The 26,933-nt window shown below is 43.6% G+C and overlaps 1 protein-coding gene across 1 annotated transcript in view; it reads left to right on the top strand.

Moving 5' to 3' along the window:
- The window catches only part of LRBA (LPS responsive beige-like anchor protein), an 825,317-nt gene that overhangs the window by 72,910 nt on the left and 725,474 nt on the right, over positions 1-26,933 (top strand). Inside the window, exons 12-21 of the mRNA XM_069744053.1 lie at positions 2,447-2,599; positions 2,873-3,041; positions 4,093-4,172; positions 4,896-4,958; positions 5,166-5,263; positions 5,823-5,915; positions 6,428-6,536; positions 6,873-6,954; positions 10,648-10,771; positions 11,806-11,998. Of these exons, the coding sequence (XP_069600154.1) occupies positions 2,447-2,599; positions 2,873-3,041; positions 4,093-4,172; positions 4,896-4,958; positions 5,166-5,263; positions 5,823-5,915; positions 6,428-6,536; positions 6,873-6,954; positions 10,648-10,771; positions 11,806-11,998 (1,164 nt within the window). The remainder of the gene's footprint in view (positions 1-2,446; positions 2,600-2,872; positions 3,042-4,092; positions 4,173-4,895; positions 4,959-5,165; positions 5,264-5,822; positions 5,916-6,427; positions 6,537-6,872; positions 6,955-10,647; positions 10,772-11,805; positions 11,999-26,933) is intronic.

Raw genomic sequence — 26,933 nt, 5'->3', positions numbered from 1 at the left:
AAACAATGCAAATCAAGCGGTTAAAAATTTTACACACTAAAAAAACATACTGACCATCCTTATCAATTTTTACTTCAATTTCCTCAAATGGAGTACTTGTATGGACCAAAACACACACCCCTTGCATAATTAGAGAACGTCGAGTGATATGCCCTGCGCACCCATTTTTTCTGTAACATATCAACTTTTTCCTCAACTAAATGAGTTTCTTGCAGGCATATCACCGAGGGCCTCTGTTTCAATAGGTACTGGAATATTGCCGCCCGCTTAGTGGCATCTGCTAGCCCCCTAACATTCCAACTTATAATATTAACATTCCCTCCCATTTCCTTAAAGAAAGACATAAGATGAGAGTCACCTCTCCCAGGTCTCCACCAATGCCCTCCTCCCCCCCCCCTTCCCACCCCCCACCCCAACAACTAAACCAACCTTCCCCATCTGGAATTCAAAATAACTCAGATACTCCGAACTTTCTTTCTCTATATGAGAATTGAGGGCACTTGATATACCCTAGAGCTAGTTCCTTTACCGTCCATCTCTCCCCCACCCACCGCGACCAATATGAACTATTCATTGCGCCGCCGAACACAACACTGTAATCGTTAGGTATAATTAGACCAACTTCAACAGTAACATTCAAACAGAACCCCTCCCCCAAAGAGAGGCAGAACCAGTAGAGTTATAGATCTTCAGAATCAGTCTCAACGGTTCCGATCAGTGCCAATTTTCTTGGCGTTGGTGTCCAGCCATTGCGTCGCCTCCTCCGGATTTTGAAAAAATTGAACACGATCCATCGCCACCACCCTGAGCTTGGCTGGGTAGAGCATTGAGTATTTTAGGTCCAGTTCACGGAGCCGTCGCTTGACTTCACCAAACTTCATTCTAAGTTTCTGCACCGATGCCGAGTAATCCGGATAAATGGAGATCCGACTTCCGTTTATGCTCAGGCCATCACTCAGCCTAGCCTTCCTTAGTAGAGTTTCCCGATCCCGGTAGTCCAAAATTTTTGCCAATATAGCTCGAGGGGCAGATCCAGGCGGCAGAGGACGAGTGGGTACCCGATGAGCCCTCTCCACCGAGAAATGGTTGGTAAGGTCTGCTCCTCCCACCGAGTTCTTAAGCCATGCCTCAATATATTCAGTGGGGTTGTTTCCCTCCACCTTCTCCGGCACCCCGATTATTCTTAAATTGTTTCTCCGGGATCGATTTTCCAAATCATCTGTCTTAAATTCTAACTGCGATTCGTTGAATATATTTCTTTTCTCTTTTTAACAGTTCGTTTGTCTGGTCCTCCACACTGCCCACACGCTCCTCCACCACCTCCACTCTTTTTTCCACTTTGCGTATAGCAGAATTAAGGGACTTCATTTCAACTGTGAGATCATCCACCCTTAGGTTCAGCGCAGCCAAAGCAGATTTGCAGTGTATAACGACAGAGAAAATGTCCTGCAGTGTTGGTTCCCCCGTACTTGGCTGCTGCACTTCATTAGAATCATTGGTCTGCACAGGGCTATCAGCAGGTGTCACATTTTCTGCACTGTGCACTCCCTGCGCCCTCCCTGGGGAACGTTGCACCTCCACTTCACTGGCACTGACTTCCCCTCCACCTTTCTGCCTCATCAGGGCTTCCACCTCATCAAGTCCTTCTGGACCCAACAGCAGGGCTCCCCCCTCCTCCGTACGGGCAAAGCGCTCCAGCCGGGCTATTACCTCCAGCCTTCGGCGGTATGAAACTCTGGCTCTGGCCGCCTCCTCCTCAGCCACGGCGCCATCTTGAATTTTCGCGCCGGCTGCTGGCGCCGACTGCTTGCGGCGCGGCATCTCCGCTCCTCACCGCTCGTTAACAGCGGTGCTTTCTCCCCCTCGCCGGGTACTTGCGGGACCTCTCTGGCCGGTTTTTGGCGTTCGGCGGCGCCTTCAAAGGTCACTTTTCAGAGCGGTGCGGGGAGAGAGATCAGCCGCACGTCCGCTCACATTCCTCGCTAGGCCACGCCCCCCAAGTAAATCTTTTTAATTGCAAGAAAATCAGTGGGTGACCAAGTTCTGGTTGCACAGAAATAACCCCTAAGGTCACATGCACACACACGCGCGGAGTATGGATAGTATTGAGGGGCAATGGTCCTCTCCTGTATCCGTACTACTGTGTGTACTCCGGCTGGAGTTGTGTACTCCTGTCTCATGCTCAATCTCTTCGGGGGAAGTCTCAGGACCCGGTACACAATCTATCTGCTTGCAGAATGTATCAAGTTCTCTAAGTGCCCTTGACCTGTCTTTTATGCTCTATACATGCTCCAGGTTTTGGGGCTGCTGACGTTTGTGGGTTTGTTGTAGCTTTTCGTGTTGCTTCTAAGGGAACTGTATATTGATGTGAATAAACTACGTGTGTTTTTAACCAAAATGTAATTTGTATTTTATTTTCATGGATGATTTTTCTCTTTCTAAACAGTCTTCCAAAACGCACGTAACTAAAGCTGTTTTAGATCTGAGCCTGGCATTTTCTAAATACCTGAGCACTTTGCATAATGGGATTCCCTTACTGAAACAGTTGTGTGACCACATTTTACTCAACCCCGCAATATGGATTCATACACCTGCAAAGGTTAGTGGCCGTGCAGTCGCTGCTGGCTGCAGATCTGGGGGTCCCAGGGCTACAGATGCTTTCTATGGTCGCTCCCCTCTGACTAATAGGAGGTTAGGAGTTCAGGAGCCCCCTACTACCTCCTCCATGTACCCTAATCCTAACATTGGGCAGTGGCTGACAAATGGGTGACCACCAGTAATGGCTGTTGCCTGAGCTTGTAGAATGTGTATGTAGGCAAGACCTGAGGAGTGAAATAATAATGTGAGGGATTTTTCTATTTTTGCGTTTTAGGTCCAGTTGGCGCTGTATACCTACATGTCTACAGACTTCATCAGCACAGTTAACATATACAACGCCGTGCGGAGAATCGGCACCGTCCTCCTTGTGATGCACACCCTGAAATATTTCTACTGGATAGTAAATCCCCAGGACCGGAGTGGCATCGTCCCTAAGGGATCGGGTATGTTGTGATTTAATGACTAGGGGCTAGATATATGCATGTAGGTTTTCAGACTTAATGGGTGCCTTAATTCATAATTAGGTAAAACTGCAAAGTGCTGGTGAAAAGGAGCAACTTTGTCATTTCCCATCAATGAATACTCCTTAAGGTACCGTCACACTTAGCGACGCTGCAGCGATACCGACAACGATCCGGATCGCTGCAGCGTCGCTGTTTGGTCGCTGGAGAGCTGTCACACAGACCGCTCTCCAGCGACCAACGATGCCGGTAACCAGGGTATACATCGGGTAACTAAGCGCAGGGCCGCGCTTAGTAACCCGATGTTTACCCTGGTTACCATCCTAAAAGTAAAAAAAAACAAACACTACATACTTACCTACAGCCGTCTGTCCTCCAGCGCTGTGCTCTGCACTCCTCCTGTACTGTCTGTGTGAGCACAGCGGCCGGAAAGCAGAGCGGTGACGTCACCGCTCTGCTTTCCGGCTGACCGGCGCTCACAGCCAGAGCAGGAGGAGTGCAGAGCACAGCGCTGGAGGACAGACGGCTGTAGGTAAGTATGTAGTGTTTGTTTCTTTTACTTTTAGGATGGTAACCAGGGTAAACATCGGGTTACTAAGCGCGGCCCTGCGCTTAGTTACCCGATGTTTACCCTGGTTACCAGTGAAGACATCGCTGAATCGGTGTCACACACACCGATTCAGCGATGTCTGCGGGGAGTCCAGCGACCAAATAAAGTTCTGGACTTTCTTCCCCGACCAGCGACAGCACAGCAGGGGCCTGATCGCTGCTGCCTGTCACACTGGACGATATCGCTAGCGAGGACGCTGCAATGTCACGGATCGCTAGCGATATCGTCTAGTGTGACGGTACCTTTACGCCTTAGCGCCTGCTCACAGCGCTTGGCTTGCTCGATTGCGCCTCACCTGCTACAAAGGCAAAGCTCCCTGTGCTGCACCCCGGGAGGCCATCTTCAGGAGAGCTCCGTCCTCGGCAGGAGGCCCTGCGCTCCTGAGGATAACCCCTTAATGTGTGTTTGTCTCCTCTTACCCAGATGGCCCTCGTCCTAGCCAGAAGGAGGTGCTGACACTCCGAGCGTTCCTGCTCATCTTCATCAAGCAGCTGGTAATGAAGGTAACGGATGCAGCTTGTGTTGCCTGTTAGGGGATGTGCACATGCGGTCGGTACACTGGATTTTCTGTCTGGGTTTTCCTGGTGACAAACCTGCATTACTGAAGTGCAAGCATTGTGGATTTTATCTTATGAAATCTTATTCTCACAATCCTGAAAAATGTGCAGCCAAAATAGATTGCAATGATCTCTGCCCCATGACACTTTTCGGCCTTCGCATGTGCGGGCGCAGTCCTCGGACTGGGAGGACACTTGGGTATATGTGTCTGCTTTCTCATCTTGGCTATAAAATCCGTGTTTGCAATTTGCCCTTCATTATGTTTGGTTAGTCCAGAGTTTCGGACTTATCCCTTTGGGGTAGTATTAGAATTTGTGGACATGGTTAAATGACTTTTCTTGCCATAGTTCCACCTGACTAATATTTGATGATAGAATTATAAACACATTTTATGCTTTTGCTGCAGGTCTGTGCCTTCTCTACATATGTATATTTCCATTGTAGTGCTAACGACCATTTTAGCACAATGCACTAAGAAGTTGTTTCTGCTTTTTTGTGTTCATATCGCATTTTTCAGTGAGGATACGATTGGTTCTTCTCATACATTGTGTGTGGGTGTTAGCAATGTATACAGTATTCCTATTAATAAAATTGGTGTATTGTTTAATTAGCGGAATTGTTTGTCAGGGGAATCTGTATTTGTATTACATGTTTTTACCATCTTACAGGATTATGGTGTAAAAGAAGATGAGTTGCAGGCAATTCTCAACTACCTTCTGACGATCCATGAAGTAAGTGAGACGCCAGTGGTAAAGTTGCGTGGTGTGCACTTTGGCCACTAGGTGGCATTGTTCCCTTTCCTCTATACGTCTGTGTCATATGACCACCGATTTACAGTAATTTGTTACATTAAAAAAATACCAGTGGAATGGGAATAATAATGGAAGTATCGCCACTGTACAGCTTTGCTTTTCTCATTTAATATTCTCTCTGCTTAGGATGACAACTTGATGGACGTTCTGCAGTTACTTGTTGCACTGATGTCTGAACACCCAAGCTCCATGATTCCAGCGTTCGATCAAAGAAATGGATTGAGGTGCAATAAGATTCTTTAGCTTTTGGCCTGATGCGTCACTGCTTTTGCTCCTGTTTTTGTTTAGTTTTGCACTTATATTTTTTTTACATCCATTATTCTATTTGCTCCTTTTATTTTTTTTGTTTGCCGTGTATTTTTTTTCTTTCTGCTAAACAGGCAGAGTCTAGTAAAACCAGATACTTTCACATGGTTCATCAATTGCAACTTTTTTAAATGGTGCAAAATTTGACGATATCACTTGAGGCCCCCCTTCCTCCCCGGTGGATTTTCAAGTATGCAAAATGTTGGTACAATTTTTGTGACTTTTAGCACCGAAAGTTACAAGCATTATTCTAGACTGAAAGAAGGCGCTTTTTTTTCCTTTTCTTATTTTGCCACAAATTTATGAATCGTTTGTGCCATTTTAATGAATTTGGTGCCAAAAACTGCAACTAGTACCACAAAACTAAAAAGGAAAGTGTCTTAAAGAAACAAATGCAAAAGATGAATCCTAGCCTTAAGTCTCTTAATTATCGGAGATTGAATATCTTACATGTTTCTGTTTCTTCAAATATTAAAGGGTCGTATATAAACTGCTGGCATCGAAAAGTGAAGGAATCAGAGTCCAGGGATTAAAAGTCCTGGGATATTTTTTGAAGCACTTGTCACCAAAGTAAGTGAGACCGCTACAACAGGGTATGGTAGGAGTTATCATTCATACATTCTATGATGAAAATGTACTGTACATCATAGGTCGTTAAAGAGTTAAATAGCAATTCACACTAAATAATGAAATAAATGGCAAAACATTCCCTAATGTCCGCCATCTAGCAACACTGACAGAAACCTGTCCTAAAATAATTTGAGTGGCTGCTTTTGAAAAAAGTTGCTAAATCCTTTTAATTAGCAAATCAAACTGTTGTAGATTGCTGAGGGTGTGTGTCCCGCAAGGGTGTGTGTCCCATGAGGGGGCGTGTCCCGTGAAGGGGGCGTGTCCCGTGAGGGTCGCTGCCGTGATCTGCTGATAGTTACAGTACATGGTATAGGGTATCCCAGGTCAAAAAGAATAGTTTTAAATATGATTTGTTGCGCCCTAACAGTTCTTTTATTAGAAAACCTTATATCATTTGGTTTAATGAGCTTGAATATTGGCTTTTGCTAGTTTTCTCTCTTATTTTGCTACAGGAGGAAGGTGGAAGTCATGCAGGGCCATGGATTGTTCTCTCTGTTGGCGGAGAGGCTACTACTGGAAGCAAAAACCATCTCCGTTACAACTTACAATGTTTTGTTTGAGGTAATAACTTGTCCTTCCGATGCCCGTATCCCTGGGAGGGACAACTACTGTTCCTCCCAGCTGGCTCTTGCAGATTTTTCGTTGGGGGTCGAAGAGTAGACTTCACCATGTTGATACCTGCCTGATAATTCTTTCTCCCCATATCTGCTGTTGGGGTACAGTCGGGTCACCCCTATACGCTTCAGATGGTTCACTGTCCCTCAAAACGAGTGTGTTTGGGTGACTTACATGGAATGTTCTCGGGGATCTTAGTACTTCTTTATGAAACGCAATGTATAGGTTCCTGTGCTACCTTCTCAGTAACGAATGTTGATTTCTTAACTGTTTGTTTTTCAGATACTCATAGAGCAAATCAGCACACAAGTGATACATAAGCAACACCCGGACCCAGACTCCTCCGTCAAGATCCAAAATCCCTGTAAGTGTGGAAAAAAAAATGTTTCTGGGCTTTGTGTGTGTAGTGAGCCCCAGTGACGTACTCCTGTTCGGGCGCAGTTAGGGATGCCAACTCTGAGCAATGCGGTCCTATAAGAAACTCACTTACTGCACGTGTTCTGTTTTGGATCTGCCATTCTGCTACTTGTATTATTGTTTATGATGTTCGGCAAGGAAGCGAAGGTTGAACCCAATTCTATTTTTCATTTGCAAAAAAAAAGCCAAATATGCTTTTCCTGCGTTCTATTTGGCCCTTTTTTTTTCTTTCCTGGTTGGAAGACCTGTGGATCTACAGCAGCTGTTTTCATGCGTATTCATGGTTGTGTGTCACAACCTTATCAGGTTAGCATAATTTTAGTTTACAGAATTGTTGTGCTCCGATAAGACCCTATTTGCGCTCTTTTCTCTCCTAGCTTCTACTGTTTTTGATTGCGGCATGGCTTTATTATTTCCTCATTTGGTGCCTGGTGTAGCTGTGTCTTAAGGGGAATCTATGGGTAGGATCATCCCTCCTAAAGTCTGCATGGGCATGTAGGTCCTAGAAAGCGGAGTAAAACAATACCTTGATAACTGCGATCCGATGTCTTATTCCAATATGTAAATGAGACCTAGACTTCAGAGCTTATATTTTAGATGAAGGGGTCTTTAGCAGTGTGAGACATGTAATGACTGACAATCTGATCCCTCTGCAGAGCTGAGTGGGATTCTAAAATAAGTCTCATTATTGACACATGTACATTCTCCAAATATTGATTTTTATAACTATGACCTATTAATAAGCCGATGTCCAGAATAACTGTTGTGTCCATGGTTGTTAAAGTTTAGTGTGGTTCCCATAGGTTGACCATTCTCTTCCTAACGCTGCTATTATGATGTTGCTTCTTAACATTGTGTTTTCCTAGAAGTGCCTACAAGTGCTTCCATCAATCCTGCAAATGAAGAAGCCACAGCACTGCTTTAGTGATATCTGCTCGGCATAGAAATATATAAAATGTCTTGGGGTTGCAGCACTAAACCAGGTCTTCATTTTTAGGGTCTTTGTTGGTTCCATGGGTGGGACCTCCACCAATCGGAGAGACGTTCTCTGAAGAGCAAACCCTTTAGTGAGGATGACCCCATTGTTTGGTTTCTTATGGCCTTCATACCATAGATCTTTTGTTTTATTTCCCATTATGGGAGGAGCAGAGTAAAAGAAAACAATGGGTCTTTCCAAAGCTTGAGGAAGATCATGACGTCTGTCGCCAAGAAACAAATGAAGTCTTGTCTGAGGTCTGGATTCTCGCATAGATGGCACTTGGCTTGTTTCCTTCCTTGGTGAATCTGTATCTGTGTTGATTTTATGAAGCAATAAGATAATGAGTGAGGCTTGAAATCTACACAGTCGCAGGACACGGATTTTCTACAGTTACCAATTCTAAGGCTCTGGGATCATACATTGGAGAGATTTATAAGGCTGCTAAGTTTGGGATGGAAATGATTAATCCTCTCACTCTTTTTATCCTGCATTTTCCTTGGCAATATTCTCGTGTTCACAGGTTTTAGCGGAGTGTTTGGAATGAATCAGCATGTTATGTGGCAGAAATTTTCTGAGAGGTTTTATTTTCTTTTAATCTTGACTCCTCGCATATAGAAATCATCTGTCTGATAGACTGACATCTCCACACCGTGAGCTGGGACAATATCCGTGATTGACGGCGTGCTGGGTGCCCGCTATTCGTCTTGTTGAGTTTTGATAGTTACAAAAAGATGCAAATATTGACCTAGTGCTCTGCGATTCAGATGTCTGTGCCGCATAAATAATACCAAGTCAGTTTTTGCTCCCATGTCTGCTGGTTGCAGGCAATTCTTTATTGTGACATTTTATTTTCTGAAGAAATTTTGTTTCAAAATATTTTTAACTTTAATTTATTTTTTTTTTGTATAATTTACACTTGTATATAGGAATGTATTGGTTCTTTGATTGCACAGATCCAGCAATGAAAGTTGACGTGCTAAAGCTTGAATGACAAGAAATATATATTGAAATGTTACTTTTATTTTTACTATTAATACTAGAATTAATCTGATGCATAGCCTGTATACTCTATTTAGGCTATGTGCACACGTTGCGGATTTACTGCGGATCCGCTGCGGTTTTTCCCACGGAGAAACTCTGCAGATCAACAAGTGATTTACAGTACAATGTAAATTAATGGGAAAAAAAATGCTGGGCTAATGGTGCAGAAAATTCTGCGGATTAAAAGGAGCATGTCATTTGTGTGCGGATCTGCAGCGTTTCTGCACCCTTCCATTATAGAAATACACAGGGGTAAAACGCATGAAACCCGCACAAAATCCGCATTAAAAAAACGCATCAAATCCGCACCTGCGTTTTCTGCCAAGAGATGCAGAATCCGCACAAAAAATTCCGGAGGCAAATCCGCAACGTGTGCGCATAGCCTTATCCTGAGATTTTTCAATAAAGGGTTAAAAAAAACAAAATAACTAATTTGATTGGCAATCATAATATTTTTACAGGTTGCTAGCTGATCGTATTCATACACCTTCAGCTATAAGGGTTTCTGCCAGAAATCCGCGTTTTTTTTTGCGCGGATTTCTCGCGGAAATTGCGCGTTTTTTGCACGGATTTTTTGCGGATTTTCTTTTTTTCCCAGAATGTCCTTTTTGATAGGAAATCCGCAAAAAGAATGAGCATGTCCGTTTATTTTGCGGAATGCGTTTTTTTTGCGGAAAAAAACGCTAACATATGCACAAAAAAAATGCGGAATGCATTCTAAAAGATAGGATGCATAATGTTGGAGTTTTTTTTACCGGATTTATAGCGTTTTTATAGCGAAATTCCGCAAAAAAAACCGCTAAAAATCCGGACGTGTGCACATACCCTTAAGCTTGTCCCACCAACAGCGATTACACTCGCCCCATAAATGCTCACCCCGCTCAGTTCAGTCCAGTGTTTGTGTTCTTAGGGAAGAGCGGGGAGTAATCCAATGCCAGATACCTGATAGTGACTTCAAGGGGTTTTCCTTAATGAATAAATACAATACATTTTAATCAATTGATCTTGGAAGAAGTGTAATAATATCCACAATTGGATATGTTTAAAAAAAAAAAAAAAAAATATTCCTGTGCTGAGATAATCTTATAGATGTGCCCCTGCTGTGTGCTGTGTAATGGCCGTGTCTGACCGTACAGGAACATGGTCTGATCATACCACAGCTCCTGGGCAGGGGGGTGGAGGGGAAGAAGCAAAAGAGTATACAGGCAGGACAGAAGGGGATCACAGATGCTGCTTTCTGTGAGGTAAACCATTTAAAAACAAGCAGTGAAATGTTTTACCTCACAGAATCCGCTGCGATCCCGTGCTGTAATGTCTGTATACTCTTTTGTGCTGTGGCCATGTTCTGTATCGTCAGACATGGCCATTACACAGTACACAGCAGGGTCACATCTGTAAGATTATCTCAGCACAAGGACATTTTATTTTTTTAATCCTCCGATTGTAGAACTTTATTACGGTATTATTTCTGAATGCTGGTTTCCCCATTGCAGGAATGTCGGTATACCATTATACACCTAAAAGGGTCCGCTATCTTGTCAAATTGATCAGGATTGTTAAATATTCGTATTTATTAATGCCGTATAGGAGCAATGTTTTCATTCTGTTATTTTTCTCCAGTGATTCTTAAAGTTATCGCTACTCTCCTTCGGAATTCGCCTCCATCCCAAGAGGTCATGGAGGTGAGGAGGATGTTCCTCTCGGACATGATAAAACTTTTTAATAACAGCAGAGAAAACAGAAGGTATGTGGCGTAGAGTTGTGCTGTGAGACCACCTATATTGTAGCCCAGCAAATCAAAAGAAAATCAGATTGCTGAATGAATTGTATAAACGCTGGAGGCGATTGTTATATGTAAAACATGAGACAAAGGGAATCAGGACGATGTCAAAGAATCCGGATAAAATAATGTTCTAATGAAAGGCATGCTTTTATAGAGAAACATGTAATAAAATCCCCTCTATGCAATGGCCACGTTTATCCCCAAAACTCTGTACTGCTGGATAGTTGTGAAAAAAGATTTGCAGGACCCTGGTCCAGCGGCCATGCTGGTGGTCTGTGCCTCCTGTACTGTCATCATTGTGGGTTGACGCACACATAATATTATGCCGGTCTCGCTAATCTGAAGATACGCTGAGATTCCAGGTGGAGGTAGGAGTAGGTTCACAAGGCTCTGGTCCGTCAGCCATGGACCACTGACGTGGCTGCTGAACCAGGGTCTTGCTTCCCCACCTAACACCTAATGCATGTTTTTCCAATGTGTACGTGAATATAGTCAATTCATAAATATTTGTATTGCGATTTGGTCTGGTGTGGACCCTTTCTAATATAGGTGGTCCGGGAACTTGCTGTGCATATGGACTGTTGCCCCCTTTGTGGCGAGCCTGTTTAGGTGTCTGTGGTGGGTTTAGCTTGCGTGTTAGAAATGTTTCTGCGGACTTTGATGTGCTTGGGTTTCTGCCCACCACCTCCATTACTCCTAAAATAACTAAAAAATGTCTACTGCTCCTTACTATGATTGTCTATCCAGCGCTGTCCCATCACCTTGCCCCAACAGTCTCCTGTGTACCCCGCTGCAGCAGTGATGTCACACATCAGGCAACGTCAGGGGTCTTGTGCCGAGCATTAAATATTGGCTCAGGAGAATAGCTGTGCCAGCATTGGTGTAACAGGCACCTAACTCTCACATCCTGAAATGTACAATGTTTATTATTTAGATTGTATTATTAATTATTCGGATGTGCTAATCTCCTTTGTGTGACCTTGATGATTCCGCAGGAGTTTGCTGCAGTGCTCAGTTTGGCAAGAATGGATGCTCTCCTTGTGCTATTTTAGCCCCCAAAACACAGAAGAGCAGAAGATTACAGAAATGGTGTACGCCATCTTCCGCATCCTTCTCTACCATGCAGTGAAATACGAGTGGGGTGGCTGGCGCGTTTGGGTGGATACCATCTCAATCACCCATTCAAAGGTAATTGTGCAGACTCTTTTCTTGTGCCATAAACATTAAATGCAAATTTGTATAGTGACTGGCCCTGCGGGGAGACGCATCCTGAGTGCGGATGCAAGTAAAGAAGCTGCGGAGACACCATCACGTGTTTCTCGACGCAAGCAGTGAATAGCCAGGCCTTTCCCCAGGAAGGAACAACCACGGGACGGGAAGGGCAGCATCCTATGAAGGAAAGCCACCTATGCCAAGCATGGTATCCATCCACAGACAGCTGTTTCGGGGTTATTGCCCCTCATCAGTGTGGAGTAGGAATCTGGCTATTAGGAGCAGTGCCTAGTAAAAAGGCTATAAAGGCACCGCTGTGCTTTACGGCTGGCCGGCGCTCACAGTCAGTGCAGGAAAGCACAGCGCCGGGGGACAGACACCGGAATGTAAGTATGTAGTGTTTGTTTTTTAAGTTTACGCTGGTAACCAGGGTAAATATCAGGTTACTAAGCGCGGCCCTGCGCTTAGTAACCCGATGTTTACCCTGGTTACCAGTGAAGACATCGCTGAATCGGCGTCACACACGCCGATTCAGCGATGTCTGCAGGGAGTCCAGCGACGAAATAAAGTTCTGGACTATCTGCTCCGACCAATGATGGCACAGCAGGATCCTGATCGCTGCTGCGTGTCAAACTCAACGATATCGCTAGCCAGGACGCTGCAACGTCACGGATCGCTAGCGATATCGTTCAGTGTGACGGTACCTTAACTGGGACTAATAAACCAACTCCAATTACAGGGTAGATGAGCAATAAAAGTAGTGTTGTGGGAGACTGGGTGTGAAATAGAAAAAATAAAAAAACACTAACAGTCTGAATTGCTCTTTCTGACCCTGCCCCATTGGAAAAAAAATCTACAATATATAAAAATAATCTCATGTAAAGGGAGCGCAATTTTAAAATATTTTTAACAATTCTTTGTAGTAGTTAAAAAAACAAAAAAAAAAAAATCACTGAAAAATAAGCCCAAATTTTCTAAAAATATGAATGAAATACAGGCAAAATTATTTTAGTATATAAATGAGAAATCCTAGAGCTGTTAAAGGGAGGGTGCCGTGATTTTAGTTTTTGTATTAATAATTATTGATTATATAATCAATTATTTTTAATACAAAAGTAAATGTACTACTTTAATACTTTTTTATTTATTCATTTTTACTTTTGCCACTGGAGGCCGCCATTTTCATTAGCGTGGGTGTAAGTGTCTGGGCACGACACTTGCACACCTCACTTACGGCAGCCATGGGCATAGGAGCCAACAGTCGGGCTCCGACCGCTCCTCCTGCCTCTCAGCTGTGACTTGGGCACGCCCCTGGACTGCTACGTCACAGCTGTGAGAGGAGATCGCGGCCATTTAGTTTTTTATTTTCCTCTGTCATCGCACACTGCTGGGAGCAAGGGTCGTGGTGAGTATCTGCAGCCAGGAGCTGTGATTGCAGCCTGTACTTAGTATTACAGTACAGGCTGCAATCACTGCTCACTGCCGACCTGTTCTGAGCAGAGCAGGGAGATCGTCACACTGCTCTGCCCTGAACATGATTCAGCACTTCCTGGGAGAGGACTGAAGGTAAGTACAGAGTTTTTATTTTCTTATGCATCTACCACTGCTACCTGCTCCTATATACCACTGCTACCTGCCCCTATATACCACTGCTACCAGCCCCTATATACCACTGCTACCTGCCCCTATATACCACTGCTACCTGCTCCTATATACCACTGCTACCTGCCCCTATATACCCCTGCTACCTGCCCCTATATACCACTGCTACCAGCCCCTATATACCACTGCTACCTGCCCCTATATACCACTGCTACCATCCCCTATATACCACTGCTACCTGCTCCTATATACTACTGCTACCTGCCCCTATATACCCCTGCTACCTGCCCCTATATACCACTGCTACCAGCCCCTATATACCACTGCTACCTGCCCCTATATACCACTGCTACCTGCCCCTATATACCACTGCTACCTGCCCCTATATACCACTGCTACCTGCCCCTATATACCACTGCTACCTGCCCCTATATACCACTGCTACCTGCCCCTATATACCACTGCTACCTGCCCCTATATACCACTGCTACCTGCCCCTATATACCACTGCTACCTGCCTCTATATACCACCTACCACTGCTACCAACCCCTATATACCATCTACCACTGCTACCAGCCTCTTTATACCACCTACCACCGCTACCTGCCTCTGTATACCACTGCTACCTGCCTCTGTATACCACCTAACACTGCTGCCTGCCTCTATATACCATCTACCACTGCTACCTGCCTCTGTATAGCACCGCTACCTGCCTCTGTATAGCACCGCTACCTGCCTCTGTATAGCACCGCTACCTGCCTCTGTATACCACCTAACACTGCTGCCTGCCTCTATATACCATCTACCACTGCTACCTGCCTCTGTATAGCACCGCTACCTGCCTCTGTATAGCACCGCTACCTGCCTCTGTATACCACCTAACACTGCTGCCTGCCTCTATATACCATCTACCACTGCTACCTGCCTCTGTATAGCACCGCTACCTGCCTCTGTATAGCACCGCTACCTGCCTCTGTATACCACTGCTGCCTGCCTCTGTATAGCACCGCTACCTGCCTCTGTATACCATCTACCACTGCTGCCTGCCTCTATATACCATCTACCACTGCTGCCTGCCTCTATATACCATCTACCACTGCTGCCTGCCTCTATATACCATCTACCACTGCTACCTCTGTCCTGTGTAGCTAATCTAGTCCTGTGTAGCTAATCCTGTCCTGTGTACAGTATCACACAAGATAGGATTAGATACACGGCGCAGCACAGTATCACACAGGACAGGATTAGATACACGGCTCAGCATACACGGCGCAGCACAGTATCACACAGGACAGGATTAGATACACGGCTCAGCAGTCAGTATCTAATCCTCTCCTATGCACTCCTCTCCCCGTGCGTGTCTTTCCCCATTGTAGGTTATTATTTTTGTTGTGGGAGATGAGGGAGTCGAGGATTATGCGTTCAGTATGGTTTAAAAAAGATTAATAAAGGACTTTATTCTGGCCGAGTCTTTATTTACAATGCATGTGAGATCTATGTGGCGGCATTATAGGTGATCTATATGGCCGTATTATGTGAGAAGCATATGGTGGTATGTGAGAACACTGGCGGTATTATGTGTGATCTATATGGCGGTATGTGAGAACACTGGCGGTATTATGTGTGATCTATATGGCGGTATGTGAGAACACTGGCGGTATTATATGTGATCTATATGGCGGTATGTGAGAACACTGGCGGTATTATGTGTGATCTATATGGTGGTATTATGTGAGAACTGTATGACAGTATTGTGTGATCTATTTGATAGTATTGTGTGTGATCTATACGGTGGTATTATGTGAGAACTGTATGACAGTATTGTGTGATCTATTTGATAGCATTGTGTGTGATCTATATGGCGGTATTATGTGAGAACACTATGGCAGTATTATCTTCAGAAAGCGGACCCATTCTATGGTGGTTCTGGCTGAGCACCTGCACGCGGGTCTGGGGTAATAGAGGGGGCAGCATGACCTCCAGTTAGGTGCAGTCAGGGGAAGGCTGGTGAGGTAGCTGAAGAGAGGGGTCTCATTTTTATCGTTACTATATGGCTACATTTCCTTCCCAGCGTCACCCCGTACTTCGCCTGTCACCTCGCTTTCACACATTGCCAGGACAGGATGGAGAAGACAGGATCTGAGGAGGGGAATGGGGTCTGTATGCAAAGTCTGGATCAGAACAGGCCATCAATCCGCAGAAATGTTTCCTGGATTTCTGTGGAGCAGACGGTCCATCCATGTGTATAAAAGACAGCGCTCTATGTACAATCCCTGGCTGCTCCGCACACCGAACAGGGGGCCCCTATAGACCAGCACACTGCTCTCCTGAAATACTCTGTGCTGCTGTCACCCTGCTCCCTCCACCACATATCTCCCAGAATCCTTGCTGCCTGCCATCCTCGGTGACAGTCTACTTGTTAGTATAAGGCTGCCTTCACACTATCATTATTTGGTTTGTATTTTACCTCAGTATTTCTCAGCCAAAACCAGGAGTGGGTGATAAATACAGAAGTGGGGCATATGTTTCTATTATACTTTTCCTCTAATTGTTCCACTCCTGGTTTTGGCTTACAAATACTGAGGTAAAATACTGACGAAATACTGATAGTGTGACGGCAGCCATACTCTGCAGTCACCAACAAAATGGCTGCTCATTTGTTTCCTGAATCTCATCCTCTCTAATCCCTTAGCAAACACCCAGAAGGGGAGGAGAGGAGACATCACACAGGTCAGCAGACTCCGCCCATAATTACTGCAGTGCTGTAATGTGAGCTAGTTGTACACTAGGTTTTTCTGAAATTTCAGTAGCTGCTCCCCCTAGTGTTTAAAAGTGGAAATTCCAAAACTTTTCAAATTATTTTTCATATTTTACTAAATTATAAACAAATGATATTTTTTAAGAAAATGTAATCATTAATTCTTTAAATTTTTACCATTTCTGAAAAAATTTTTTTTTTGATGGCACCTTCCCTTTAAAAGCACATGTATGACAAAAGCCGAAAATATGCCCTTTAGGATTGGGGGGGGGGGGGGGGGGAGGGAAATGGCCTGGTCCTGAGCTGGTTAAAGACTGTGCAGCTTGACATAAGGCTGAAGAAATATCACAAGATTAAATTATGCAAGAAAATAGTTTGCTGGTGTCTTTTTGATGTCACTCTCCACAAGGAGAATCATTACCCCATAGACCTCAGTACAGAGTCTCTCACCTAGCCAAATCAGATCTTTGCACTGAAAACGGAGATTCTGGTTTGGCTTTTATTCTAAGTCCTATTGTAAGGCTCGTTAAAGGGTTGGTAGTGACTTGTAGGATTGCGGCTTCCAACAGGTGGTGCTATAGAGGTCTAGTCCCTCCTTACATTGGCATTGCAGGGTCGGTATGTCACTCTCCACAAGGAGAAACTTGGCCCCTTATACCTCCAAGAACTGTAGTAAAATTCAGCCTGGACATGCTGTGTGCAGTCCGCTCCACTAGGTGGTGCAGTTGTGCTACAAACCCTCCTTAGAGTGCTTTGCCTGGCGGAGCTGAACTCTGCATTTCTCTTACTGAGGGTATAACGCTGGATATTCTTTCATTGTTTAAAACATTATTCAGGTTTTTGTAAAGTGTACTGTAGATTCCTTACTTGTGTTACGTGGAGCACGTAAAACTTTTCTAGATTACCACAAGTGACGTCATTACCAGCACAGCAGCCTCCGCAATTAGCTCCTTTCATTATATTAGGACGTGTTTGGCCCTTGGGTAACTGCTGCAAACACCTTTCTCTGATGAAGGAACAAATGTCCTAAATTGGAAGAGTTTTGCAGGGCTACATATCAAGATCCGTGCGTCTGCTATAAAAAGCCAAAGAAACTCAATTGCAATTTTATTGTCCGGTTTGATAGATTTCCTGCCACCTTTGCAGCAGGCTAGCTGTTTGTCAATGTAGCCTTCTCCCCCCACAGCTGCACCACACTTAGAGGCACAAACTGCTTCCCAAGCTAAATTGCTGCACCCTTCTTTTTTTTTTTTTCTTCTTCCCCCTAAAATTGGTTTTGTTCTAATTTTTTTTTTTTTTTCCCCCCCCCCCCCTGAAAATTTCATTTTTCCCTTAAATGGGTTTTGTGCTTTTATTTACTCCAATAATTTTTTTTTTTTTACTGTTAAGATTTCTAATCATTGTTTCCTTTGGCAGTCCTGTTCTTAATAAGATGTGCACATTTTTATTACCATTTACATTATTTTCTAATTTGCTGTATCCTACTCTTCTGTTACATTTTTCAATATTCCGAGTGATCGTTGGTATTCCGTGTCTATAACTCAGCCGCTTGCGTTTATTCTGTGGAATTACTTCTGATTTCGGTGTCTAAATGTTAATCTAAATGCACAATAGAAAACTTTTTGTTTTTTTCTGTTCTCTTTTGATTAGCAAGTTATAAACATATGTGCCCTTTGACATTTAAACCCCAAGGTCCATGAATAGGGCGCTGAATACATTTTTACTGACTGCCCTTTGGCCGCTTTTTTAAACAAGCATTTCCTAAGTGGCGTCCTTGTGAAATATATGTAACAATGACATACATGATATAAATGGTAGTAGTGGAGGGATAAAAATGAATGCCTCCGTGTGATAAAATGCTGCTAGCACTTGATGCCTCGATGGATCGTCTCATTTTTATCTTTATTATTGAAGGCTTTTTGTTTGACATTTCCAAGCGGCGTGCAAGTTAGCAGATTTCTGTGTGGAATGTAAGACCGGTTGTGTTCAGTGTACAGCCCCAGATTTGCCGAGGCCGTTCCCGCGGTGGGGTAAGGTTGGGAAGTTAAGTGAGCTATCATTATCCCAGCATCTGTAAGGCTTTGACGAGCTCAATTATTTCCAGCCCTCTCTGCAAGATGCCCTTGTGGCACGAAGTCAAAACATGTCTTGCTACAAACAAAACATCATTTGCATTCATATCAGTAAAGATCCCGATATGTAATATTTTTTTATGATTTTTTTTTTTTTTTCTTATCCAGCTTGAAATAACTAAACACAAAGAACAAGCTGATGCCTTTGTAGTTGTTTTAATTTCCTGGAAATATAATATTTCTCTATTCCATAAACTGTTGCATAGTTGCTTTATAACAATCATTCCAGCAAAGTGAATGGTAAATGCAGCTGTGTCAGATCCTCCTCGTGCTCGGCAGCGGCTTCTCTGTCCGCACAGATAGAGGAGTGCCAAGGTTTATTTCCCAGGACTGTATAGTGCGGTGATGCTATGCTTCTATTGTAGGAACATAGAACATGTATGTACTCTATATGCAATAATTCCATGTGTTGAACCTGTCGAAATGTCACGTGAAGTGCAGTATTGACGGGAGTGCTAGCGAATAATCCACCCCGTATACAGTGCCATGCACACTCGTCTGACACGGTGTCTCCTGGAGGGGCTCGTGTGCGCTCTCCTATCTGCAAGTTCAAGACCTTGTTGTGGATATCTGCAGGGAAAGATAATTCTAGTCAACATCCATTTCCATCTGCCTCCAGAAAAGCTGACGAATCAACACACACACACACCCACACCCACACACACACACACACGCACACCACACACCACACACCACACACACACACATTATTTTCCCCTAGTCTTTGTTGTTTTTTTTCTTAACTCTTTACACGATACTGATAACTGTTATATTAAAATAATATATATATATTTTTTCTCCAGTTCAGATTTTTTTGTCCGTGTCTTAATCCATATTTCTTCAATTGAAGGATCTAAATATTTTTCTGTCCTGCTTTCCCTGTAGCAGCTGTAGTCCTGTTGTCTACACTTGGCACTATTGATATTTTCATACCTCATTTAGAACAGGTTCTTAATAGTAATGAATGTCCTCTGTCAAATTTCAAGAGTATTAAACGTGATCATCTTTAGGCTCTGTGCACACGTCGGCATTCTTTGCAGAAATTTCCTGAACAAAACCGGACTTTTTCCGCAGTAAATCCGCATGCGTTTTTAGCGCGTTTTTCTCATGTTTCTTGCACTTTTTTTTTTTGCCCGGAGCTTCCCAATGCATTAAATAGCGGGAAATCTGCAAAAAATCCGCAAAACTAATGAACATGCTGCGTTTTTTTTTACCGCTTTGTGCTTATTTTGCAGCAAAAAAACGCAACGTGCACAAAAATTGTGGATTGCATTCTATTAATAGGATGCTTAATGGATGCGTGTCTTTCACAGTTTTATAGGGAAAAATCCGAAACGTGTGCACACAGCCTAAATGTGCCAAAATGTTTTCGGGTGAAGGATGTTGGGGAATGTCTCTTTTGGAAGTAAAGGTACCGTCCCATTTAGCGACGCTGCAGCGATCTAGACAACGATGCCGATCGCTGCAGCGTTGCTGTGTGGTCGCTGGAGAACTGTCACACAGAGAGCTCTCCAGCGACCAACGATGCGAAGTTCCTTGGTAACCAGGGTAAACATCGGGTTACTAAGCGCAGGGCTGCGCTTAGTAACTCGATGTTTACCCTGGTTACCAGTGCTAATGTAAAAAAAAAAACAAACACTACATACCGTATATACTCGAGTATAAGCCGACCCGAGTATAAGCCGACCCCCCTAATTTTGCCACAAAAAAATGGGAAAACTTATTGACTCGAGTATAAGCCTAGGGTGGAAATGCAGCATTTACCGGTGAAATATAGTGCTCTGCACCGTTCATTATTGCCCCATACAGTGCTCTGCACCGTTCATTATTGCCCCATACAGTGCTCTGCACCGTTCATATTGCCCCATACAGTGCTCTGCACCGTTCATATTGCCCCATACAGTGCTCTGCACCGTTCATATTGCCCCATACAGTGCTCTGCACCGTTCATATTGCCCCATACAGTGCTCTGCACCGTTCATATTGCCCCATACAGTGCTCTGCACCGTTCATATTGCCCCATACAGTGCTCTGCACCGTTCATATTGCCCAATACAGTGCTCTGCACCATTCATATTGCCCCATACAGTACTCTGCACCGTTCATATAGCCCCATGGATGCTCCACATAAATCTGTGCCGCTGCTGCTGCAATAATAAAAAAAAAAAAACACACATACTCACCTCTCTTGATTGCAGCTCCCGGCGTCTCGTTCCGGCGTCCGGTCCTGGCGTCTCTCTGCTCTGACTGATCAGGCAGAGGGCGCCGCGCACACTATATGCGTCATCGCGCCCTCTGACCTACACAGTCAGAGCGGAGACGCTGGGAAGATGGAGCGGCGCCTGGCGGCTGGAACGCGGACAGGTGAATATTACATACTTACCTGGTCCCGTCGTCCGGCTCCTTCTCCCGGACAGCTGTCTTTGGTGCCGCAGCTTCTTCCTCTATCAGTGGTCACCGTTACCGCTGATTAGAGAAATGAATAGGCGGCTCCACCCCTATGGGAGGTGGAGCCGCTTATTCATTTTTCTAATGAGCGGTCCCACGTGACCGCTGAAGAGGGGAAGAAGCTGCAGCACCGAAGACCGTGGGACGGCAGGGACAGCGCCAGGATCGCTGGGACTAGGTAAGTATACCTCAGCGCCCTCAGCCCCTCACCCGCCGACCCTGCCGCCCACCTTGACTCGAGTATAAGCCGAGAGGGACACTTTCAGCCCAAAAATTTGGGCTGAAAATCTCGGCTTATACTCGAGTATATACGGTACTTACATTCCGGTGTCTGTCCCCCGGCGCTGTGCTTTCCTGCACTGACTGTGAGCGCCGGCTGGCCGTAAAGCACAGCGGTGACGTCACCGCTGTAATCTGCTTTACGGCTGGCCGGCGCTGACAGTGCAGGGAAGCAGAACGCCGGGGGACGCGACAGACATCGGAATGTAAGTATGTAGTGTTTTTTTTTTTTTTTTACATTTACACTGGTAACCGGGGTAAACATGGGGTTACTAAGCACGGCCCTGCGCTTAGTAACCCGATGTTTACCCTGGTTACCAGTGAAGACATCGCTGAATCGGCGTCACACACGCCGATTCAGCGATGTCTGCGGGAGATCCAGCGACGAAATAAAGTTCTGGACTTTCTGCTCCGACCAATGATGTCACAGCAGGATCCAGATCGCTGCTGCGTGTCAAAACACAACGATATCGCTAGCCAGGACGCTGCAACGTCACGGATCGCTAGCGATATCGTTGTGAAGTTGGTCAGTGTGAAGGTACCTTAATGAAATCTGATCAAAGAAGCTCTTCATTAAAATGCAAGTAAAAAATGCTGAGGAGCCCGGACCAACCTTACCATTTGCTGTCCAATCAGTTGTCAGTATGTAAGAAGAAACGATTGTATAATCCGTACTCGTACATATAAAAGCGTAAAAATAAATAAATAAATAAATTGCTCTTTGGATACTGAACAATCATCTCAGTCAGTCATTTGATTAATGGCTAATTATCAAATCCCCCCCCCCCCCCAAAAAAAAAAAAAAAAATGGTTGGGCAACTAGCAGATATTTTTTTTTAAATGGTAATTCCTAGGATCATCACTGAATGTCTGGAGCTGTCGGAAATGCAGTTTTCTACAATTCTTTGCTAATGGCTATGGAGAGGTTTATTGTGCAGCGTGTTGCTTTACAAGCCGGGTAAAGAGGAGCATTTCACAGATGAACCCCGATCCAGCATGTTCTTTACTATTTTATTCCGAGGCTTGGTACTTTATTTTTGCTTGCTGGTTTGTCTGCTGTTTGAGGTAATCTAGAAGAGCTGACATTAGTAGTCTGGACTATTTATTTTCAGCCCTTGTCCATTTATAGATTAACTTTCCAATCACAGTAAAGATTAATGACTGGTCTTTTAGCTGGCTAATTTAGAACAAAATCTAGTAATTAATTGCACACTATCAGCTTTTCCATTACACATGCGAGTAACAGAAGAATAACAACCATTAAATTGACTAGCTGGATACTGACTTGGGCTTTTTTGGATGCTGAAAAACAATTGTATCTCTACCTGCAAACCAGTTAGCGCATCTTAGAATAATCTTTCAGACTGTGCAGGATCTTTAAAAATAAAGCAATAAAAACCCCAACCTGTTAAACCTTCCCCCTTTACAATAGATACCTCGGTGTACCTGCCTATTAAACACCCAAATCAAAACCTGCAACCAATTGTGAATTTTAGTAGTGCATTATAACTTGTAGTCATGCTCGTGACTCCACAATTAAGTGTGTTTTTATTTAGTATATTACCCCAGCTGACATATTCTGAATTAAAGATTAAAGGAATGCTAAGCTAGAAAATTAACAAAAAATAGGAAATACTTTATGCCATCAGTTAAATCTTAAATCGTTCAAATTCCTTTAATCCTACTGTATACAATTAAAGCTAAATATATTTAATAAATCATCAGTGTCCTGTCTCCTATAATTCGTCTGTGTAGGTGACTATTCATTGGCATATAAATACTATACTTGGAAGAAAACAATGGAAGATTTTTACCTTTTTTCACAAAAATGTTTTTTTTTTTTTTTTTTTTTTTTGGGCTCTAGCTCCAAATTTGTTCTCACGAGGTTAGCAGGAGAATATGGACCCCAAAATGTCTTGTGCAATTTGGCCTGAGTATGCTGATGCACCAAATGTTGGGGAAAACTACTGTTTGGGCGCACGACAGAGCTTGGGAAGGAAGGAGACTTTTTGGATTGTGGATACCCTCCACAACTGACCCAATTTTTGAAGCTACACCCCTCAAGGATTATATCCAGGGGTATAGTGAGCATTTTGAGCCCACTGGTACTACACAGAATTTGATAACATTAGGTCAACATATTAAACATTTTCATTATTTTCGCAAAAAAATGTTGTTTTAGCCATAACTTTCTAATATTCACAATGGATAATAGGTGAAAACAGATCCGTAATTTGTTACGCAATTTTTCCTCAACATGAGGGTACCCCATATGTGGTCAAAAACTTCTGTTTGGACACACGTCAGGGCTAGGAAATGGCTCTACTTGTCTGGAATAGATTATGAATGCCACGTGCCATTAAAGAGGCCATGAAATGCAAAAACAGCAGAAACCCTCCCCCACAAGTGGCCTCATTCTGAAAACTAGAGCTCTCCAGGAATTCATCTAGGGGTGTACTGAGCATTTAGATGTAACAACAAAAAAAACATTTTTTTCAACTAAAATACTGTTTTAGCAACAAATTTATAATTTACATCAGAGGTAATGGGAGAAATTGGACCCCACAATTTATGTAATTTCTCCCGAATGTGCCAGTACCCCATATGTGGTTGTACACTACTGTTTGAGCACACCGCAGGGATTGGATGGGAAGGAGCGCTACTTGTCTTTTAGAACGCAGATTCACTTGAATAGATTGTGGGCTCCCGTTAGCCCAGCCCCGGAGCTGCCAGAACAGCAGAACCTCCCCTCTCCCTCCCCTTGATGATCGCATATTGTAAACTTCATTGCCTAAGGAATTCATCCAGGGGTGTAGTGAGTATTTTGAACCCACAAGTGCCTCACAGAATCTTATAACATTGAGACGTGAAAATGTGACATTTTATGGGTAAAAATGAAATTTTTGTGTTTACTTGAAATTTGTCAGGTACACGGGTTAAAAGGTGAAACTGAACTGCATAATTTATTATGCAACTTCTCCCAAATGCAGTGATGCCCCTTATGTCATCAGAAACTACTGTTTGGCCACACGTCGGGGCTGAGAAGGAAGGAGCGCTATTTGGCTTTTGGAGCACAGATTTTTGTAGAATAGTTTGTGAGTGACTTTTGCAGAGCCTTGAAGGCAGAACAGCAGAAAACCCCCAAAAGTGATCCCGTTGTAAAAATTTCACCTTTCAATAATTTCATCTATGACTGCAGAGACTATTTTGTAACAATCTCACCAGGCTTTTTTTCTGGAGAATTGCAAATCTGCCAGTTTAGTGCCAGTTTACTGTGTAGCGCCCTCATATATTGTAATGCCCCGATACATTGTGCTTGCGGTGATACGCACCCCGTAAATTAAGTGCTCGCCCCCTTAAGTAATGGCAAACGTGGCCGCTTACTGTGGTTTAGCCACAGTGGGAATTGGAAGGAGGGGAGCATTTAGATTTGGGGGCACAGAATTCACTGAATTATATTTGAGAGGGAGGGAGCCATGTCACTTTTCCTGAGTCTTTGTTCTGCCAGTAACATGGAAGCCTACTATAGTTTCAGAGACCGATGACGGACCTGATTGGGGATTTGGTTTTGTGTGGGATAAATTTGGTATTATTGGTAACATTTTGGTGTACATAATAATTTTCGATTGCTTCTAGAATAAGGCTGGGATCATATTCTTGTGTTCTACGTTGAGCACTTACGTCAGAAATTCCATGTTAATCCCAAAAAATGAGATTCCTACCAAATGCCCAAAGGATCCACTCACCATTAGGCAAATGGAGACTTTTTGGACTCCGTTTGGCGTCTGGTCTAGTTGAGTCAATCTTTTTAGGCGTGCTCGGCTCTCTGGTCACCCATATTTGTGTGCTAAAAAGGCACCTTAAAATGATGGTACACCGCTGGAAAGGAAACCATTTCAACATGAGTCAATCTGCCTCATAAGTGAGTGGTTCCATTGGGCGTCTTGTCTGAATCACTGTAAGACTACGTTCACATTTGCGTTCTGCCGGGCTGCGCCGGGCGCCGCCGCGGCAACACATGCGCCCCTATATTTAACATGGGGGCGCATGGACATGCGTTTGCATGCGTTTTGCGATGCATGTGTCTTTTTTGCCGCAAGCGTTAGGGCGCAGAGGACGCAGCAAGATGCATTTTTTTTGCGTCCAAAATCTGGCAAAAAAACAAAACGCATGTATCGCAAAACTATGCGTTTTGCATGCGTTCTTGTTTGCGTTGTGCGTTGCGTTGCCTACGCAGCCCCGCACAACGCAAATGTGAACGTAGCCTTATGGAGAATTTTCACGGAAACCCTGATGTGAGGGTTCAACTTAGAGTGCAGGATAAATGTGAGCCGAGCCTTTATTCTGATTTTTGGGAGGTAGAATGAACAAATAAAGAACTGTACAATGCTTCTTTTTTTAATCAAATAGATTTTTATTGATTTATAAAATGCAATAAACATTTAACAATAACACATGTTTTTCAATCCCCCCCAGCATTAACCCCCCCTTTACCCATCCCACCCCCCTTCATCCATCCCACCCCCCTTCATCCATCCCACCCCCCTTCATCCCCATCCTTTCCCACTTAGACAGCTCACGTCCTTCTTTTAGCATGTCTTGTAGCATTATATACTGTAATATTATATAGTGTCTTTCACTATGAGTTTATATACCATTATTTTATAGGCGAAACCTCCTCAGGCCTATTTCCCCTTAATCTCTTCCTAACCCAATTCCAACCAAGGCGTCCACAATTTGTCATACAGAGTACAATGCTTCTTATCTTTATTTTTGCGCAGTTCATTGTTCCATATGAGTGATTTATTGGCTTTATTCTTAGGCTGTGTACCCACGTTCAGGTTTTTTAGCGTTTTGTTGCCGGCTTTCTGCTGCAAAAACGCTAAAAAAGCTTACATTAAGCACCCCATTATTAGAATGCATTCCGCTTTTTGTCTTTGTGCACATGCTGCATTTTTTTTTCCGCATGTTGATTAATTTTGCGGATTTTTTTGCGGTTTTGCCCCTATATTATTGCATTGGGATGCTCTGGAAAAAAACGTGAAAAATCCGCAAAAGAAACATGCATAACGCGAAAAAAAATCACGAGCTGATTTCCTGCGCAGGGAGTCTGGTTTTGCTCTGGAAAATTCTGCAAACAATCCTGAACTTGGGCACAAAGCCTTATGGTCAATACAATTACAGCGTTGCCAGATTTATATCGGGGTTTTCATGTTTTGCTGTTATCACTCAGTAAAAATGCTTTCAAAAAGTCTCCGTATTCTGACAGCTATAACTTTTTTTTTTTTTTTTTTTTGGCGCCGCATGAGCCTTGTTAAGGCTTGCTTTTTGTGAGACTGTTGTTCCTATCTGATAGAGATAGATAGATAAATACAGTATATATCTCCAGTTTTATAGAACGGGATGTTCCGGACACGGCAATATTAATTGTGTGTATTTTTTGTTCTTTGATCAAAAACTTTGCGGTTTTTTTTTTTTTTTAATGAAACTGCTTTTATTGATGTCTGTGCTGTTATTTTTTTTTCTTTTTACTTTTTGACTTGGTCCCACTATGGGGACATTTATAATTTTTATTTTGAGCACTGGTCTCATGCACCGTAGTACTTGTGAGATTGTCAGTGTCTCGCGGACTGTTCTTGAGACCCAGTTTATATTTGGATCTCACAGGCCAGAGTATCCTTCTGCCATCAC

This window comes from Ranitomeya imitator, chromosome 1 (genome assembly GCF_032444005.1).
Source record: "Ranitomeya imitator isolate aRanImi1 chromosome 1, aRanImi1.pri, whole genome shotgun sequence".
NCBI classification, from domain to species: Eukaryota; Metazoa; Chordata; class Amphibia; order Anura; family Dendrobatidae; genus Ranitomeya; species Ranitomeya imitator.
Note: the sequence above shows the minus strand (reverse complement) of the source record. Positions and strands in the feature narration are given on the sequence as shown.